Source organism: Montipora foliosa, chromosome 7, assembly GCF_036669935.1.
Source record: "Montipora foliosa isolate CH-2021 chromosome 7, ASM3666993v2, whole genome shotgun sequence".
Lineage (NCBI taxonomy): Eukaryota > Metazoa > Cnidaria > Anthozoa > Scleractinia > Acroporidae > Montipora > Montipora foliosa.
Genome location: NC_090875.1, coordinates 13,350,299 through 13,370,298, shown reverse-complemented (window position 1 = coordinate 13,370,298; position 20,000 = coordinate 13,350,299). Strand labels below are relative to the sequence as shown.

Here is a 20,000-nt window from a genome sequence, read left to right as displayed (position 1 = left end):
TACTTACTTACTTACTTACTTACTTACTTACTTACTTACTTACTTACTTACTTACTTACTTCCTTACTTACTCTATTTATTTATACACGGTAAAAAAATCTTCAGCATATATTACAACTACAATGTACACGGCTGTTTTACAAGATTGCCGTGTGGGAGCCCGACCGGCACCTACTATATAGTTGGTCAATTTCCCTTTTAAAGTGTTCTAAGGAGTCTGATTTTCGCAAGCTGATGGGAAAACTATTCCATAAAAGTGCTCCGCTATAACACAAAGCACGCTTGCCATAATTTGTGCGCGGCAAAAGCAACTCAAGTTTAGCCTCTACGTTTCTTAAGTTGTATTGCGTTCTGCGGGTACTGAATGAATTCTGGAGGTACGCTGGGGTGAGTCCATGGATTGTTTTAAATATTAATATAGCTTTAAGCTTTTGTCGGCGAATAGTTAGATCATCCCAATTTAACAGATTTAAAAGGAAAGTGGTGCTTGTGTCGTAATTGGACCTCATAATCGCCCTGGCAGCCTTATTTTGAAGTTTTTGAAGTTTATCTCTTAAGGTTAATTTGCAATCGCCCCAAACGGAGCTACAATAATCAAAGTGGGGTAAGATCAACGCTTGATAGATTTGAGGGGCAGTTCGCTTTGAAATGCATGGTCTTATTCGTTTAACTGAGGGCGCCAATAGCTGAAGGTATCTTCTTGCTAAGATCACCTATATGATTAGTGTTCGTCAATTATCACGACTAGTGATTTAGCTTCTTTAACTTTTGTGATTAATTTAGCATCAATCTCAACGTTTATCTCAATGTCAGAGAATGAATTCAAACGTTGGTTTGACCCATTAGCCATAAATTCGGTCTTCGCAATATTAAAGCTCAGTTTGTTGGATATGAGCCGTATATTAAGACTTCTTAACTCTGAATTGAAACCGTTTTCAAGATCAGTCAATGTCCTGGCAGCAAAGGTTATGTTAGTATCATCATCAAACATCATGGGGAAGTCAACCGAAGGCAATTTGGCAGATCGTTAATGTAAACTAGGGCCGCAATAAGAGTGGTCCTAGGTTGCTAACCTGTGGGATGCCACAAGAAACCGGTGCAACATTAAACAACTGGCCGGCGAGACTATATCTCTGACTTCGGCGGAAAAGATAAGACTCAGACTCAAACCACTTAATACTGATTGTATCAACACCATATATACGGAGCTTCCGTAAGAAAATATTGTGATCATTGGTGTCGAAGGCCTTTTTAAGATCAATGAAAACTACACCGTTGACAACGCCATTGTCAATATTAACCGATCAGCTGTTTGCATTATCAACCAGGGCAGTAAGGGTGCTGTGTAACGGTCGAAATCCCGGGGGGGGGGGGGGGGACTCCCATATGGAACAGACGAGGATGCTCGTCCGAAATTTTGAATTTAACCCCTAAAGGAGACCATCTGGGCGTGGCTCAAGCTTTTTGTGACCCCTAAAGGAGACCAATATGGGCGTGGTTTCAAGCAAATGTTTACCCCTAAAAACAAGTTTAAAAGAAAATTTGACTTCTGTTTCTCTTCGCGGAACCCTAAACGAGACCTTGGCGGCTTAAAATATTGGCGCTTTGCCCGGAACACCCTAAGAGAGACCAAAATCCAAAATTTACACCCCTAAGCGAGACGACGAGCATCCCCGTCTGTTTGTGTCGGTTCAACATGGCTTTCTTTTTTAAATCTGTCTTGTGCATTTCACGGCGTAGATGGTCAGTTATCCATAAGGCCTTTTTATTGCCAACCCGTTTAGAATTAAGTGGGGCATGTTTTTCTATAGATTACATTAGCATATCTTCCCACATGGACCACATATCATTTGGGTAGTTAAGAGTTTCAATATCAGACCACGCCTTTTGTTGTAGATCCTTTAGGTAGCTAGACTTACGGAAATTTTTCATGTGAGGGTTTTTATTATTCTAGCTCCTGAAGGCTCGGACTTGGACTTATATGTCATATAAATTAGAGCATGGTCGCTAATTGCAAGGTGAACTGCACCATACTTGGCAATTTTATCGGGTGAGTTCGTAATACAATGGTCAATAAGGGTGCAGGAGTTCATACTAGTAACCCTTGTTGGTTCAGTGATTAGTTGGTTAAGTCCATAAATATCGAAGATGTGTTGAAGTTTAATAGCATTGGCTGATGTTATTCCTGGCGTAAGATCAACGTTAATATCTCCCAGGAGAAAAAAGCTCAGAATTTTCCGCGTCTATTTTCATCGCTACCTCTTCAGGTCATTGAAAACACTTACCGGAGAATCGGGAGGTCTATACCAAGTGCTAACTAAGAATGGTTTGGACCGGAGCCTAGTGATTTCCAAACCAATAATTCGAGATTTTCAGAATTCAAGTCGCCACGGATTATATAATTAATTTAGATTACATCGCTCATAGAAACAGACCCCACCTCCGTTACGCCCATTTTTAACACGATCTTTCCTTATCAGTTCATAACCCGGTAAGTATACCTCGCTGTCGTCAATAGTGAGGTCCAATTTCGTTTCGTTAATGGAAAGTAGATCAATTTTAGAATTGGACATGAAAACACGCAGCTCTTCAATGTTGGCTAACAGAATATTTATATTGAGGGAAGCCATCACTAAGCCTTCACCTAACGAATTGATCTTAACATTATCAATGGACTTACCCTGAATAGTAGCATTACCAGCATTACCTCTTTCGTCCAGCAGTACGTGTGCAATGGGCTCCCAAACGGCAATATCCTAATCACTATGAGCAATGAAATCTAATATATAAATTTAGCCAAGCCTAAAAGCGGAGCTCCCTGGTTATGTATTCTTACTGCCTGTAGGGTTTGTGAAAATAAAAAGTTTCGAATTGTCCGCGTTTTGATGTTTCCGGTTGCTGTTTTAATAATTAAATCATTTTCTTTGTTTTCTTCTGTAGAAAAATTCATTGCCTAACTAGTGAATTCCATGGTAAATTTTACGTTACTGAAAAACCGATATCGCATGAATCAGGAAGGGATGAGTGCGACATCGGTTTTTCCAGTGACATTTATTTTGTAATTCACCAGTTTCGCAATAATTTTTTCTTCAACCGAATGAGTATTAACGGAAAACAAGCACACCCTCAGCAAGCGAATTAATGGAAAAGGAAAAAAAAGCCATTTCAGAGTCAACTGTCAATGGCCAGCGAATAGTTTTTCTGATGAACTTTATTCCACTTTATCTCTGAAAACAAGATCATTCACATTTTGATGTATTTCATTGAAACTCGCCAGGTTGGCTTGGTATAAGAATCGGCAAACTACGGCAATGCAACCAAGAAAGGACGAACATCACACACGATCTGCTCCAACACTTCAATAACGTTTGGGTGCTTTAAACAAACTTCTGAAAACACAAGCTACCGAGATTTCCCCCTAATTTTACGATAACTCATTGCAAATACGTGTTTATAACATAAGGGCAAAATTTTCTTGTCACTGTCGAGGCACAACGAAAACCAGTTGGGCAAACAAATTAAAAAAACACTTGTTCGCTCGCATTTTAGAGGAAAACAAACAAACAAATCAACTCTTTTTTTATGTCCAAAAGAGTACTGATAAATTCCAGTTGACAATAAAAATTCGATTCTCATTCCTGAACAAAGGAAGAACCGATTAAACCAACTTTTAAAAATACGCATCCACTGTAAAGGCGCGTTCGATTGACCCTATTCCGGAATAAGAATACATGGATTGATGATTAAAACGGTATGTTTGGCACGTTTTGAAGAAGTAAGGAGAATGAAAATGTGTTTAAAATAGCATTTTACCAGATGTTTGGCAATTTCATTGTGAATCTCCGTAAAAATGAAGGATTTCTAACTTATATTCCATGTATTCCTATTCCGCAATACGGTCAATTGAACGCACCCTAAATAACGCATCCGTAAAAATAACAAACGGTTTAGTGCCCAATGAAAGAATTTGTGTGCTAAGTATGAGCTATTACTGGTATTCTGTTTTTTTGTTGTCATTCTCTTTCGCTCACTCCTTTTGTTTCTGTTCTAGACATAGGTCCTCCAGGCATCATGTAACCTTATCAGAGCTCCTAAAGAAATGCCAAAAGTTGCAATACAGAGAAAAAAGCAGCTCTAAGCAAATTAAAAATAAACACTCAGCTTTAAGTTCACATCCCACTGTTGCTTGACTTGAATAACTGCGTAGCCACCAGTGTGGACCAGAAAGAAAACATCTTCCAAACCGTTTTCCACCTGAACACGAATAGCGTTGACTGTGTAAGAACTTTCGTTTATATATAGTATGGCCATGTAGCCGCGTCGAGCCACAGAAAGTGCGCGAAAAATGAAGCTTCGCTTATGTTCAAGTGAGTTAACTGGGTTGAGCCTGCAATCCAATCGAAAACCAGTACCTAATCAGCGGTCAACTACAAAAAAAAAGCTGACCTCGGTGAGCTCTCAGCTTAAGTCCGCGATATGGTCACGTGATACTGGTCAGCGGTTACCTTGCTTTGACAGGTGTCAATTAATCAAAAGATGGATCTCCAGTATCAAAGATGTATGCTGTAAACTAGCATGATACTGGTCACATTGGCATGCATGGAGGAGTGGACGTACGGACGTACGTACGGACATTCATGACGTCATGGCTATAAAACCAAATTTTCTCGCATCGATGGGATACCATATTTACTTAACTACGGTGCTCCGCTAAAAAAATTCGAGCTAGGCGAGAGGTTCCTATTCTATTTAAATGGAGACCACTAAGATTGAGATGATAATCAGCAACAATGTTGGACTGGGTGATGATCTTCCATTGGTTTTGGCGGCAAAAATCCCTTAAGGTCGAATTAACTTCCTCAACTTGAATTGCCAGTTGCCCGGCATCAGATCGGGCTGTTAGACTCGACAGAACCACATCTGTGTCTTTGCATCTCTCTCAATCGAACTCACAAGATTAATGATTGCGTCAGAACAGGCAGATAGACTCTCTCACTTTCATGAAGGCTGTTTGTGCGAACATGAATAATGAGTTGGTCTGGCTTTTTCCTTAAGATAGGCTTGATATGATCGCCCATATCTCTAATGGTGCAGCCTGGAAAGGTAGAAACTTTACCTTTGTTGTTATCTTTGGACATCTTATGGGAATTTAGACGCTTGCGAATGGAATCACCAGCGATTATGATGGTACGGGAGGGATTGTTTTCCTCTCTGTGTTCGGAGTTAATGCCATTCTGTTCTATATCCACGGTGTTATGGCGAGGTATAGGGGCACCGTAACCGGTACTGGAATTCCGAATACAGTACCGCGTCTGTTCCATCATAAAAAAAGCTGAAACTTCATCATATTTTCAGTTCTGAATTACACTCATTAGGTCTAAGAACTCAAAAGGTTGCGGCTACTGGGAGTTGTGCGTTGTTCTGTTCACTGAGAAACAAGGGAAGCAGAAAATGCTTTTCACGCACTGCTGGAACTAGGGTTTTTAGTGCACGAGGATTCTTCAGGTCACATGGCACGTTGAGAGTAGAGTGTAAGTTTGTTTGTGACTGGCATCCGCCGCAGTTGCCTGACCTTTGACCTTCCCTTGCTACCCGCTCCTTTGCTTGTGCTTCGTTTTTCGAGGATAACGCTGTAATTTTAGTGATGGTTTCCAGTTAAGTGAGAGAAATAAAGTTGCTCTATTGGTTTCTATGGTCATAGGTTCGAGCTCTTCAACGTCCCCCTTCCGGAGTGAAGCTTGTCATAGAAGCTGTCAGCATCATGAAGGGCGTCAAGGCAAAGAAGGTGGCCGGTGAAAAGGTAAGACAGTATTTACTATTTACGTCGATGGTATCGTTTATTGCAGCTTGTAAAATTCATTACTAATTCATAAGGATTACAGCCACCAGAAATGCACTATTCAGGTCACATGCGTTGCTTTGTAAATCCCGATAAAAGATGAACTATCTGAAAGCACGGGAAGGGATTGAATAGATAGCAGGGAAAGGCTGGGGTTGATGAATTTTTAATTAGTTGAATTATCAATAGGATTAACTTTTATAAAGATCTCTAGCTCACCTAATTAGTATGCTTAACTTTAATAAAGGAGAGTCCTGTAAATTTGTACAAAGTTTATTAATCAATCACAAGTTTGACATTTCAATCACAAGTATTACGTAACAATTTACTTGCCTCTTGTCAACCTTGCTGAGAACGTTTAATGCATCCTCTCCTCCAGTATCACACAAATAACAGTTAACTGCACAAATTAACAAATAAAGCGAATTGGGCGGATAACGCTCTCCATTTTGATTGGCCACCTCACAAACGAACTTGCTCAACCAAAAGTATAGCATATTTGGCGACATGTGCTCAATTGAAACGGTCAGATTTTGAACATCTTCGCATTTGAGACCGGGCACTCCAACAAGTTCTGACATTGCACATTTATTTTGCCTTCGCTGCCGCCATTCTGTCCGACCTTTATGGGCTTTAAAACGGCTCGCCTGCGTTCGCCGTTTTAAACGCCCATAAAGGTCTCCCGCTCATATTTTATCTATTACTTATCTTATAAACACCGAAGCGACAGCTAGCAGTAAAGCTGGCGAGTTCCAGTTAAGTTTGCACAGCAGAAAGAATTGCGGATTAGTAGGCAGCGTTTCGAAGATTTGTGTCTCGTGAATATATATACCATTGCTTTGATCTCGATTGACTATGCTTGGTAACAGACTGGCCAAAGTCATATTATGATTTTGATTTGAGTTAATTCAAAAGTACCTTTCGCATTTTTTCCATTTTTGCATCGCCCAGAGTGTTAATGAAAGGGTCAGGGCGCAGCTATTACAACGGAAACATGTGATGGACCCTAATCCTAATCGAAAAAGTCCAGAAACGAGAGATTTTAAAGAGCTGCTTGGTAAAAAGATAACTAATTTGGTGTCTTTAGTTTCAATAATTCTTTTTTTGTGGACACTGTCTGTAGGTGGGTACAAAGGTCGATGACTACTGGGAACCTGGAAAAGCTCTATTGCAAGATCCTGGAAAGTTCCTTGAAGGCCTTTTCAAGTATGACAAGGTAACATTTTCTCTTATTCTGCTTTCCTCCATTTTGATATTAAGGAACATTTTTTTTAGATGAAGTTCCTACTTCCTTATGGCTTTTTATCAACGTAGGACAATATTCCGGACGCTGTGATTCAGAAAATTAAACCTTACATTGAAAATGAAGACTTTCAGCCAGCTGCAATCGCCAAGGTAAAAAAAAAACAACATTGACTTTAATTTTTCTTTAGTGTGCGTTTTACACACTTTTTAGGACGGTGCCTACTATTGTTATCGCGCATACGTTCTGCGCATCTTGAGAAACTGGTGATGCTTACTAATACAGAGATATCTTCGCGCGGTTTAAAACCATCCGGGGAAAGTAGATCTTAGTAGGTACTCTTGGTATCCAAAAAGACAATTGGGGGTAACCTTGCATTTTTGAGAGATAATTAATCTTCAATTTGAGAAAGAACGCCATACATTGCTTTGTGTTTTAAATCTTTTTACAAATATTATTCATCAATTATCTTTGAAAAATGCGTGGTTACCCCCAATTTTCTTTTTGGATGATCTACATTTCCTACATAATCGTAAACCGGGGCAAATTACCTTTGAATTAGTAGGCACCGTCCTTAACTCAATCGATTCAAGTTATTGCTTCTCAAGACGTTGAAAAGAATATATTTTAATTCAGTGCACGCGATTCATATTTATCGTGGCATGTCATTGCGTCACAATTCGCGCGCGCTTCAGGGAATGAGCAAAGACAATCAGCCCGAACTCATCCCACATTTCTTCTTTGTGTACTTTCAGGTTTCCAAAGCTTGCACCTCGATTTGTCAGTGGGTGAGAGCCATGCACAAGTATCATTTTGTGGCTAAAGCAGTGGCTCCAAAAAGTGTAATTTTAAATTCTCAATGTTCAACTTATCTTGTCCTTTTACCACTTAACTCTTATGGTTGGGTGCTGTACATGCATTAAGACACTGTTCTTGAATAAACGACAGGTGAACCAGAGTTTTATTTTTTGTGTTGACTAATTTATTCATTCACTTCAATCCACCCGCAGCCGGATTTAATTGACTGAGAGTCGATTTTAATGAGGGAGGAAAACCGGAGTACCCCGAGAAAAACCATCGAGGTCAGATTGAGATCAACTGAAACTCAGCCCACATACGACCTCTGGGTCGAGAGTTGAACCCGGGTCGAAGAGGTGGAAGGCATTTTTGATAACCGCTAACTGGGCCGCCCTGACTCTCCAAAGTTTGTTAATGGTTTTTATTATCGTTTTCTGGTGAAAACCGAAGAATGATGCCAATCAACTTCAAAATCTAGTGCTGTGTTTTAACAAATTTCCACTTTTTTATGTTCACTTGTTTGAATCTTTTATGTTTTTCTACTTATAAAGAACAAATTTGAGTTTACATTTGACACCTTAAACCGTATAAGGTTTTCACCTTTCTTGTGCAAACGTCAAATGAGATTTTATGTCGACTTTAGTTTTTTTTGTTTTGTTTTTGATTTGTTGTTTTTATTGTAGGCTGCTCTCAAACAAGCAACAGAAGAACTGCAAGAAACCCAGCGAGTTCTTGCAGAGGCAAAAGCTCACTTGGCCGAGGTAGAGGAAGGTATCGCTTCCCTTCAGGCTAAATATGAGGAGTGTATTGCCAAGAAACAAGAACTCGAATTCAAGACTGAGCAGTGCTCAGGAAGGCTTGGAAGAGCTGAAAAGGTCAGAGACAAATATAATTTTAATTCTTACATTCACAGAATTCGGTTACTTAATTCATGTTTCCCGATGGAGAGGTAACTGGAACCAAATAGGCTGGTTTTGAATTATGCAAGAACCCATGAACAGATTCGAGGGAGTTGTTGACATTTTCCTTTGCTCCTCTGAACATTAACTCTGATCTTTTGTTCTTAATTGCGCAATAATTCGAAACTAATCCACGGGACAGGATAACTATTTTCAAGTGTCCAGCAACGAAAACAACTATATCAATTAACTAGGAAGCATTGCAATTAGCTTATTTTCTCTGTTTGGAACGAGCCGGATTTATTTAAATTAATATGTCTCCCCTTTTCCCTTTAGTAGATGAGTTTCTTAATTTTTTTCCCATTCTTTTCTGTCATGAAGTTGATTGGTGGGCTTGGTGACGAAAAAGTCCGCTGGCATGAATCAGTGCTTGAGTTCGATGCTCAGATTGTCAATATCGTTGGTGATGTCATGATTTCGTCAGGGGTTATCGCTTACCTTGGAACCTTTACCGTCAGTTTTTTTCCTTTTTCTTATACTTTGACAGAAAAATGATTACAATCATCGGCCCTCACGGAGTCTCATTTATATCCCAGTTTATTTCACGAGAAAGTGATAGTTAAAGTGTTATAATGTTGGGTTATAGCGGGGCTGCAGGCACGTGTCACGTTATTGACCGAGCCTACGTCCGTCCTTACAGACTCTGGGGGAGGGGGATGTGAGACAAAGAAAGGGAAGGGAGAGGAGCCTCGCGAATGCAGCTTTAAGACAAGGATGGGTGAATTGTATTGGCGGGAAACATTTGTGCAGCCCGCGTTTATATCACAGACCTTCGTCACTTTTGACAAAGAGTTTTTACTATTAGTGACGAAGAAAGGGATAAAGAGCAGGAAAGATCACGAGAGAAGAGGCGACGAAATTTGAGAAATTTAAGAGAAGAAAGCCTCGAGAGAGGCCGAGGAAGGAGTTTGCGCTCCGTTTCGTTGTCGTTTGAGTTTCCCAAAATCTTTGCTTTTCCCAATCATAATTTTTCAGTAATTTTAAACTTGCCACATTTTAGTGTTGAAAGTTTTGGGTAGCTTTTACTAATTATCAACTGTAGCCCCGTAGATGAGTATATATTTGTTTCCTCTTGGAAATGTTCCAATTTTGTTATATTTATTTCTTTCGCTTTTTGTGGAAAAAATTATTATTATTTTTAGAGTTTCTAGCCTCATAACTATGAAGTTCACGACCTAGCTAGGATTGTTTTCCCGTCTCATTAAGACTGTTCTTTTTTTACTGCTTGCACCTCCACATTTGATCTGGCGGCGGTGCCTTCAGCGTCACAGCCGTTTTAAGCACATTTGTGCCCAATGAAACCCGAACAGAGGTTACGAGCCTCAGACAAGAAAGCAATTAAGCTTTCCATCCTAACGGATGTGAGGACCTATGAAATTTACAGCTAAACTGCAAAGTACCCTGCCACTTCATGATTTGCATATGAATGGCGTATGTTGTTCTTTCGTCTCAGTGCTTCTTCAAAGGATGCCGCTACTCGAAATTTGCAATAAATATTGCAAGATTTTTACTGTCTGGTTGATTGCGACCGTCGATAGTTTGGCGTCTCAAACAAGCACGCTGTTTTGCCCATTTCTTACTTACAAGTTACATTTAAAGTTAAGTGAAGCAGTTGCGTTTATTTTTTTATACTTTCGACGTCGTGCTAGGTAATGTTATTTAAAGAAGGATGTTTGTATGGTTCTTGGGCATGTGTATGTGTAAATTGCCATTTTCTTGATTCATCTTTCGGATCCAAAAGTCATTTGCCAAACTGACTAAGGCCCTCCAATCGTATTTTAATCTTTGCTTTGCTTACGTGTTTCTTTAAGATGAGGACTTATTTTACTCAAGTTGCATTTTTAATCAGTCTATTTTAACCATTTTCAGTGAGAAAATTCTTGTTTTTTTTTTTTTTTTGAGACATGACCTGAATTAATGTTTTTCTGCCCGTAGGAAGTGTCTCACTATCTCAATTTTGACTTCCTTATTCTTCTGCACTTTCGACACACTTTACTCTGTTTTCAATTACCTATCATTTTTCCTTCGTCTTTAGTGACACTACATATACTTGAAAACTGGTACCATTGCATTCATGTTTCCCAAGGCTGCGTTTTTTGTCGTTAATTTATGTCATTAAGTCGCGCTCAATCTTCAAGTTAATTAAGTTGAGGTTAATTTTTGGATTTAAAACGCCTTTATTTTGGCTGATCGTGAGCGTAGGCCGAAAAATGACTTAAAAAATCTTTTCTGCGATTTTTTTGTGACCAGACAGGAACTGACAGTTCGATTCAACTCTGGAAGCAGGTGAAAATGTCGTGCATAACTCTCACGGTCAAAGATTCCCGGCGATTTTTCATTAAGATTCAAAAACTGCTCCAAGCTGTTTCTTAAGCTGGAATGGAACCTTACTAATTTGTGAAAAACCTTCATTTTTAAAATACGATATCATTCATGAAATTGTTTGTGTATTTAAGCGGCTCCTGATGTTACGTGACGTCGAATCCCTTTTAGAATTTATCCCTCTTCACAAGGTTACACATCAATTTCCTTGCTTGTTATAGTTAAAACGTGAATTGCAGCTCACAAACAATTTGAGGAAAAGCCACATCGACGAGCTTCTTGTTTTAAACTGACGTACTGATAATTCATGTACTTTCTGGTTGAAGTATCTGCACTCTTTCTTTGGAATCGAAAGGAAGACAATAATTAAACAAGGTTCAAAACGGGGTATTGTTTCCAAATTTCGATGTTTACCGTCATCTTTCAGTATCTGTGCCCGCTTGGAATCTGTTGTCAACTGCTTTTCATACTCGTCGCCATTTGCTTCTTTTATTCAACTTACAAAAATTTGATTTTATTAACGGAGTTGATAATGTAAATTGGCCACCGTACTGAGATTCAGCTTTTAGAATCTCTGTACGGTGGCCAATTTACATTATCGACTCCGTTGATAAAACCAAATTTTTGTATACTACTTCCCCACCGACGCAGCACCACAGTTTCTTTACAAACTATCCCCTTCATTCTTTTATTCAACTTGCACGACGTACAATCTACTTCAAAGTAGCAAACATTTGAAACATGCAGAGAAGACTCAGGATAGGCAAAGCGGAATGTCGAACTCGGATCGATGGGTTCTTAATACAGCTTCCGATATCCACTAGACTAACGAGACAAGCTCCTGAAAAAGTCGGATTTTTAGAGTATGGACATAGTGGTACCCAGCAAAGCAACTGAAAGTTAACCGTTTTCAAAGTGGATTTTAGACCTAAATACTGTAAATTAGCGGGGCTAAGCTCAGAAACGCTATTTCTTATTGAACTAAAGCTTTAATTCTGCCTTTTTTCATTTTTTTTACAGCGGTAAGTTTGTAATATAAAGATGGGATATTGCGTCGTGTAATTGTTAGGAAATGTCCAACCTCCTTTTGGGAGATGGCCAAGTGTGCTGCTTTCCCAAAGCCTCTTCCGTAATACTCTTTACTTGAAGCTACAGGCAACCCAACAGATAACACACTTTGCGTGAACTTTGGCTTTTTATCTTTCTAGCGTTCTAGTGCTGCTAAAAGAAACGGATTGGAATTAATTTTTCATGGGCAATTATATAATATGCTCGTGAAAACACTAACTACATGCGTACCTGATGCATCCGTGGAACCCGTTCATTTTGGAGTTTAGCCGAATCATTTAGAGCAATGCAATTTGGTGAAAAGGATGTCTTTTGTGTCGCTGAGGAAGGATCCGAAAATTCTGTTTGGACATGATTAAATGCAAATGAATTTGATTTATTCATGATTGGTTCCTTTAACTACAACTTTTTTTCCCACCGTAGGAGTGGGTTTTATGGCGTACTTAATTTTTTGATCATACTTTTTTATCGTAGTCAGATTGCATACTGAAGAGTATCAAACCCCCTGCTAAGCCTTTTATTGTGTAGGCTTAGCCGAGAAAGACAATGGTAATATCGGCTTTCAAGTTTCAACAATGGCTATTCTCTGTAGTTCAATCGCTATCAGAAAGTGTTGGCAAGAAACAACATGGTGCATTGCATATCTTATTTAATTTTCTTTTCTTTTTTTTTGCTTCAAATTTACCGATGAAATCAGGACGACATCTTGTGTTGGATTCCAGTTGAGCTTCTTTTCAGATTAGCGGAGCTAATGTGTTTTTTGTGGTGTGAGTCAGAAATAGTCGTATCGACGATTATTGCGATCACAGGTGATGTTAACGATAGTGGTGATGATGATGATGATGATGACTGTATGTTGATTATCACACCTTGTGTAAGCCAGTTGCCCTATCGCTAAAGGGTGACGAAATAAGTTGCAAAACGTTTTCTTGTGAACCGCGCACTGTTCACTGTGCAAAATATTTCTATACTATTTTAAAAATTCATTTAATATCCAGGGAGAATACCGCGTCTCTTTAGGGTTAGGGTTGGTTGACTAACTTGACTAACTTGCGGGGTCTAAAATTTCTTACTGCAATCTTCAGGTGTGAAGATTCGTAGCTGTCAAATTGCTGGCTTATCGCGAGATACACTGTCCTTTGATGATTTCTGGCCTCATAAATATGAAGTTGATGACCTACTGTAGCTAAGAATGTCTTCCTGTCTCATGGAGACTTCTTCTTTTGTTATTGCTTGCATCTCCTTATCTGATCTAGCGAAACCCCGAAAATACGTCACGAGCCTCAGGCAAAATTGGATATGAACGAAAACATTGAAGGTTTCCATCCTGACGGATATGGGGACCGTGAAATTTTTACTTTCGAGTTGAATGCGACAGTTCATAGTTTGGTGCCCCAAAAAAGCACGCTCTTTTGCTCATTTCACACGGTACAAGTTACATTTATGTTTGTCATTTTTGTTTGTCTTTTATATTTTTCGCCATCGTGCTATGTTATTTTAAGGAGGAAGTTTTGTATGTTTTTGGACACGTGCATGTGTAAATTTTATTCAGGATTCAGACCCAAAAGTCATTTGTCAAACCGATGAAAGCTTTCCCGGGCTAATCGAATTTAAATCATACGCGTTTCTTTAATACGAAAGAATGATTTCACTTCCGTTTTTTAATCAGTTCATTTTTAACGTTTTCGATCGAAAAATCCTTCTTTTTTAGAACTAGAACAAGAGCTTTTCTGCTTTGTAGAAGTGGCTTTCAATTTCAGTTTTGACTTCTTTTTTGCATGTTCAACACAGGTTACTCTGTTTTGATTAGCTTTCATTTTTCCTTCGTCTTTGCTTTTACACTACATATATTTCAAAACTGGTACCATTACATTCAAGTTTCCCAAGGCTACGTTTGTAGTCAATTTATGTCATTAAGTTAAAGTGTATTACCGCACTTCAAATTAAGAGTGCAAATTTGAGGTCATGTGTGGAATTAAAAAGCCACAGAATATGAATGCCCTGTTTTAGGGATAAAACCAACCTCCGCTTTTTTTTTGCTTTTTGTCAATATTGCCAGTCAATCATAAAAAGTAACTTCTATGACGGTTCATATGGAGAAAATATGTCCTGAAATTACTTTGTTTCATTTGATCGCCAAAGGCGTTCATGATTATTTTGGTTGATGTAGGGCTTAGTCCAAAATAATTACTTTGGCTGAATAACACACGTTATTTCCGTCAAAGTAAAATATCAAACAACCTTGTCAGCGATTTGTTTGCGTGGCCATAAAAGGAAAATGACAGGGCTAGTGTTAACGCGGGTTTCAATCTGGTAGCAGGTGAAAATGTCGTGCTATATAACGCACTCGATCAGGGATTCCCAGCGAATTTTCAATAAGATTCACAGGTCTTGAAACCATATTGTTTTGAAGTTCGAACCTTTAGAAAAGTGTCATATTGAAAACGTTGGTTTCCGTATTTAAGCAGCTGCAGATGTGACGTCGAAGCCCTGCTAGGCCTAACAATTTGACAAAAACCACATCGACGAGCTTCTTGTTTTACACTGACGTACTGATAATTTCTTTTTGGTTGAAGTATCTGGTCTCTTTCTTTGGAATCGGAAGGAAGACAATAATTCAGCAAGGACGAAAGTGGAGTTACCGAAGGATGGCTGGTGCTGAAAATTCATGTGCCAGCGTACGAGTGCCAGTACCTCTTTCCTTCATAACGGCAAGTTTGTCTCTGCTCCTTGCCCTAATGACAATTCCAGGCAACTTTTTAGTCTGCTTTGCTGTCTTCAAGGATCCCCATAAAAGTCTCAAGACGCCTTTCACCTTCTTCGTTGTGAATCTGGCCGTATCAGACTTGATTGTGGGCGTGATGACTGAGCCGATATCTTTGTTGATTCACTTTCGCGAGGGCCTTTCTCTTGATATTGGTCATCAATTTGTTTGGTTGATCCACATGTCTTATTTTATCTCCTGCACCGCGTCAGTTTTGAACCTCGCTGCTTTGACAGCGGATCGCTATACAGCCATAAGCTACCCTTTACGGTATCGAGCAAGGTTCGGCACTAAACGTGCCATTTTCATCACAGGTTCCATTTGGTTTGTATCTTGCTCATTGCCATTTGTTTACTTCAAAGTTGGCTATTTGAGGTATACCTTTGTGTTTGCAAACACTGCTGTAGCTTTGACTTTAATCATTTTTCTTTTGACATACGCTCGGGTTTTACGAGGCATGCGAGTGCATGTTTCGGAATTGAAAACAGTACGACAGAGCTCACAATCAGAGGAGAATCGTGCAAGACTCAGAGCGGCTTCGAGGGACAAAAAGTTAACGCAGGTACTTATGATGATGTTGGGTATCTTCCTTTTCTGCTATACTCCATCCTGTGTTATGATTTACATCATGAATCTCTGTTTGTCTTGTGACTGCATTACTATCCATGTTTTGAGGGATCTTCAATTCATCTTCGTTTTGTTGTCCTCTGCGCTGAATCCATTTTTGTACGCTTGGCGTTTACCAAACTTTCGGAGAGCTTTTAAGAGGATTTTACTTCAACGAAGCATAGAAGAAGAATCATTACCTAGAAGCATGCAAGACTATAGGGAAAAACGTGCTCTTAGAACCGTAGAGTTGGTATCGTACTCTGCACGTTCTCTACCCGACCTCTCCTAACCAGTCTCTCTTTTAGTCTCGTTAGAACTGTAACGTCAGAGCAACTGGTACATTGATGCCCTCTAAACGCAACATGCGAACAAATATGAGATGCTGTGGGATCAGTATTTCTTAATTGGTTAGATATGTCCAATTCTTAACGACGTTTCTGTTTTGCCATTATTAATGCAATGCATATGTTAAAGTGAAACCTTTTATTAAATTCGTCAAAAAAAAGAAAGGTTTACACTCACAGTAATAGATTCATAATCTGATGGCGTCCTTACTTCGATAGCCATTTGTAAAACAATTATACCACCAAATGGTGGAGCGCCAGATCCATTTATGGGAATTAATGGATTGTAAAGACAATTATACCCTTGCGTTTACAGACGTGAGTCTGCTATGGACGCTTACTCAGTCTCAAAAGCCTTGATCTACTTGAGAAGTGCAAATATCTTAGTCATTTGCATGCTTTCAGAATTAGAATTTCGCCAATCCAGTAATGATTGTAATTAGCATAGATAGCTATTAATATCAGTCAACGTCACGTTCATGTTCTCTGAATGGAAAGAAAGTGCGTGTTGGAGACGAAAAATTGAAGTGATCATCATCACTTTAAGCAACTGTTTTGTATAGACACCTGAAAATTCTCAGGTGACTTCAACGAGATTTGAACCCATGACCTCCGTGATGTCGGTGCAATGCTCTACCAAATGAACTATGAAGCCCCTCAGTTGGGAGCAGGTCAATTTTTGTGCTCATTTGTTAGGACTGATGAAGGAAAGAAATTGAAAGATTGAAGTGATACTCGCACTCATTCATCACTTGTCCTGATAAATGCCAACATCGCTTTTCATGTTCTCTGCAATCTGAAATAAAGCTTTTGCGTTTTAAGTGCATGTCACCTTTGCTTGTGTTTTTTTCTTATCTTTTTTGCGTTCTAGTTTTGCCTAATGCTGCTAAGAAAACGGACTGGAACAAATTGTTCCTCGATTACTATGTTTGCAAAATAACTTATACATGTGTTCCTGCATGCCATCCGTGGGCCCCCTTTGTTTTGGAGTCGATCATTGAGAGCAGCTTATATTTTATATTTTATCTTATATTCTTATATTTCGCGAGTAAAGGAGCTGTTTTGATCAATCTGTGTTGTTTTGTACCCCAAAATTTTGTTCACAGATAATAAAAAACAAAAAACAAAAGAACGAAAGAGTCTGATAAATATTCATGTTGGGAGATTGGCTCATTACAGAGAGCAATGTAAAAAGGGATGTCTTCGACTAAATACTTTTTTCCACCGTAGAAGTTGGTTGTATGGCCTGCTTTATTTCCTGATTGCTACAAACTTTTTTTAAACTGTTTATTGCAATGAGATTTCGTACAGAAGAATATTAAGCCTTTCGTAAGCCTTATATCGAATCTGGGGAGCTTAGACGAGGAAGTAGAAATATCCGCTTTCCAGTCCTAACAAATAGCAATTCCCTGTATTTCAAGCTCTATAAGAAAGTGTCGGCAAGATGTAACGAGGTTCAGTGCATTTTCTTATTTTTATTTTAATTTGGTAGTTCAAATTACCTCGGTCCCAAGACCCTGGGAACGAGGTTGGAAGACTTCTTGCTTGAGAACCTATGAGTACCAACAACGAATGTTACGTTTAAACCTCGTTTGTGCCTATTTTGGTATGCCAATTCAGCTCGTATCCAAAAACCCAACAAAATAATTTTTAATAAATCAGCGGAATGTGGTGGAAATAATATTGTTAAAAACGATGACTGTGATTACAACGATAGTGATGATGACGATAACTATCTGTTGTTTATCAGATGTGATAATGATGATAGTTTCGATAGTTAGCAACTATTCATTGAAGTGGACGTGGCTAGTGGTGGACACTGAGGTGAATAGTTGTTTTAGTATATACTAAAACATTGAGATAATATAGCAAAAAGATGATTTTAATTCATTTATTTCTGCAAAGATTACAACATTTTCGGGCGCAAATCCCGCGCGAATTGCTCTTAGGTAAATAGCAAAGGATATCCGGAGTTTGAGTAGCCAATCAGCGCGCACTTTCAACGCTATCCACTGTTTTGGTCGAACGTTTCATGTGCCGAACTTCATGATCATGCATAAACCATGTTTTACCTTCTACATGAAAATCGCTGACAAAATCAATTGGTTTTCTTGGTAATGGCTTTGGAACTGCTGTGGAAGGGCCAGCTAAGTTCGACTTCTGAATCAACAGACGTACTTTTGTTAATTTGTGTCGATCGAAGAAGTACGCAGTGTCTGAATCGGGCCTAAGGCATCAAATATTATCTGCTCAGTTAACGCTTACCTTTTTGCTTGAGTTGTTGTAAGCATTTCCTTGCTTTGGATCAGCATTTAAAGAGTAAACAAACGAAAAACTCGTCAGCACAAATTGTGATCGTTGATTCAAACTTGAGTAAAACCTCCGAGAGACCCGCCGAAATTAAAACTTGAGTAAAACCGCCGAGAGACCCGCCGAAATCAGTAAAGAGCTGCACCGGTGACTGCTGACCAAAACTGCTCACTAGTTTCCAGTCTGTTCTCTACTGTGTTATCCAAGATCGCGGAGGATAACAACTTTAATTACCGGGTCGTCCAATTAAAAACGAAAAAACCAGCAAGATTCAGAGCGGCTTATCGTATTAACCCTCACTAAAATGTGGAAAGATACCGGCCTTTATTAACAGGATTTTAATCCTGTAAAACGGTTGACTTGGAGGAAAGTATACTCTACTCTTAACCCTTTCAGCCCCGTGGGGTTCCCCATTGACGAGTAAAATCGTCTGGCATTAGACAGAGTAAAATCTGTAAGTGGCACTATTGGGAGTTAAAGGGTTAAGGGGGACATAGTTTTTGAGTGAATCCAGCTGTTGTTAACCCTTTCAGCCCCGTGGGGTTCCCTATTGACGAGTAAAATCGTCTGGCGTTACACAGAGTAAAATCTATAAGTGGCACTATTGGGAGTTAAATGGTTAATGGGGACATAGTTTTTGAGCGAATCCAGCTGTTGTTAACCCTTCAGCCCCGTGGGGTTCCCCATTGACGAGTAAAATCGTCTGGCGTTAGACAGAGTAAAATCTATAAGTGGTACTATTGGGAGTTAAAGGGTTAATGGGGACATAGTTTTTGAGTTGATAAAAGGAAAATGACAGGGCTAGTGTTAACGCGGGTTTCAATCTGGTAGCACGTGAAAACGTCGTGCTATATAACGCACTCGATCAGGGATTCCCAGCGAATTTTCAATAAGATTCACAAGTCTTGAAACCATATTGTTTTGAAGTTCGAACCTTTAGAAAAGTGTCATATTGAAAACGTTGGTTTCCGTATTTAAGCAGCTGCAGATGTGACGTCAAAGCCCTGCTAGACCTAACAATTTGAGAAAAACCACATCGACGAGCTTCTTGTTTTATACTGACCTACTGATGATTTCTTTTTGGTTGAAGCATCTGGTCTCTTTCTTTGGAATCGGAAGGAAGACAATAATTCAGCAAGGACCAAAGTATAGTTACCGAAGGATGGCTGGTGCTGAAAATTCATGTGCCAGCGTACGAGTGCCAGTACCTCTTTCCTTCATAACGGCAAGTTTGTCTCTGCTCCTTGCCCTAATGACAATTCCAGGCAACTTTTTAGTCTGCTTTGCTGTCTTCAAGGATTCCCATAAAAGTCTCAAGACGCCTTTCACCTTCTTCGTTGTGAATCTGGCCGTATCAGACTTGATTGTGGGCGTGATGACTGAGCCGATATCTGTGTTGCTTCACTTTCGCGAGGGCCTTTCTCTTGATATTGGTCATCAATTTGTTTGGTTGATCCACATGTCTTATTTTATCTCCTGCACCGCGTCAGTTTTGAACCTCGCTGCTTTGACAGCGGATCGCTATACAGCCATAAGCTACCCTTTACGGTATCGAGCAAGGTTCGGCACTAAACGTGCCATTTTCATCACAGGTTCCATTTGGTTTGTATCTTGCTCATTGCCATTTGTTTACTTCAAAGTTGGCTATTTGAGGTATACCTTTGTGTTTGCAAACACTGCTGTAGCTTTGACTTTAATCATTTTTCTTTTGACATACACTCGGGTTTTGCGAGGCATGCAAGCG

The 20,000-nt window shown here is 39.4% G+C and overlaps 3 protein-coding genes and 1 pseudogene across 3 annotated transcripts in view; 3 read left to right on the top strand and 1 right to left on the bottom strand.

The window, feature by feature from the left end:
* The window catches only part of LOC138009930 (vesicle-fusing ATPase-like), a 197,777-nt gene that overhangs the window by 22,487 nt on the left and 155,290 nt on the right, over positions 1 to 20,000 (bottom strand). The window lies entirely within an intron of this gene.
* LOC138011119 (dynein axonemal heavy chain 1-like) overlaps positions 5,086 to 20,000 on the top strand; it is a 36,220-nt pseudogene continuing 21,305 nt past the window's right edge.
* On the top strand, positions 14,117 to 16,942 carry LOC138011025 (adrenocorticotropic hormone receptor-like). Its single transcript, XM_068858039.1, has one exon. The coding sequence runs from the start codon at positions 14,878 to 14,880 to the stop codon at positions 15,889 to 15,891; it is 1,014 nt and encodes a 337-aa protein (XP_068714140.1). The 5' UTR covers positions 14,117 to 14,877; the 3' UTR covers positions 15,892 to 16,942.
* Positions 19,496 to 20,000, top strand: part of LOC138011026 (D(5)-like dopamine receptor) — a 1,846-nt gene continuing 1,341 nt past the window's right edge. Inside the window, exon 1 of the mRNA XM_068858040.1 lies at positions 19,496 to 20,000. This exon is cut by the window's right edge and continues 1,341 nt beyond it. Coding sequence (XP_068714141.1) covers positions 19,509 to 20,000 — 492 coding nt within the window. The 5' untranslated portion in view covers positions 19,496 to 19,508.

Excerpts from the sequence above, each read along its gene's own strand:
- LOC138011025 (XM_068858039.1), top strand. The coding sequence starts at position 14,878 with ATGGCTGGTGCTGAAAATTCATGTGCCAGCGTACGAGTGCCAGTACCT.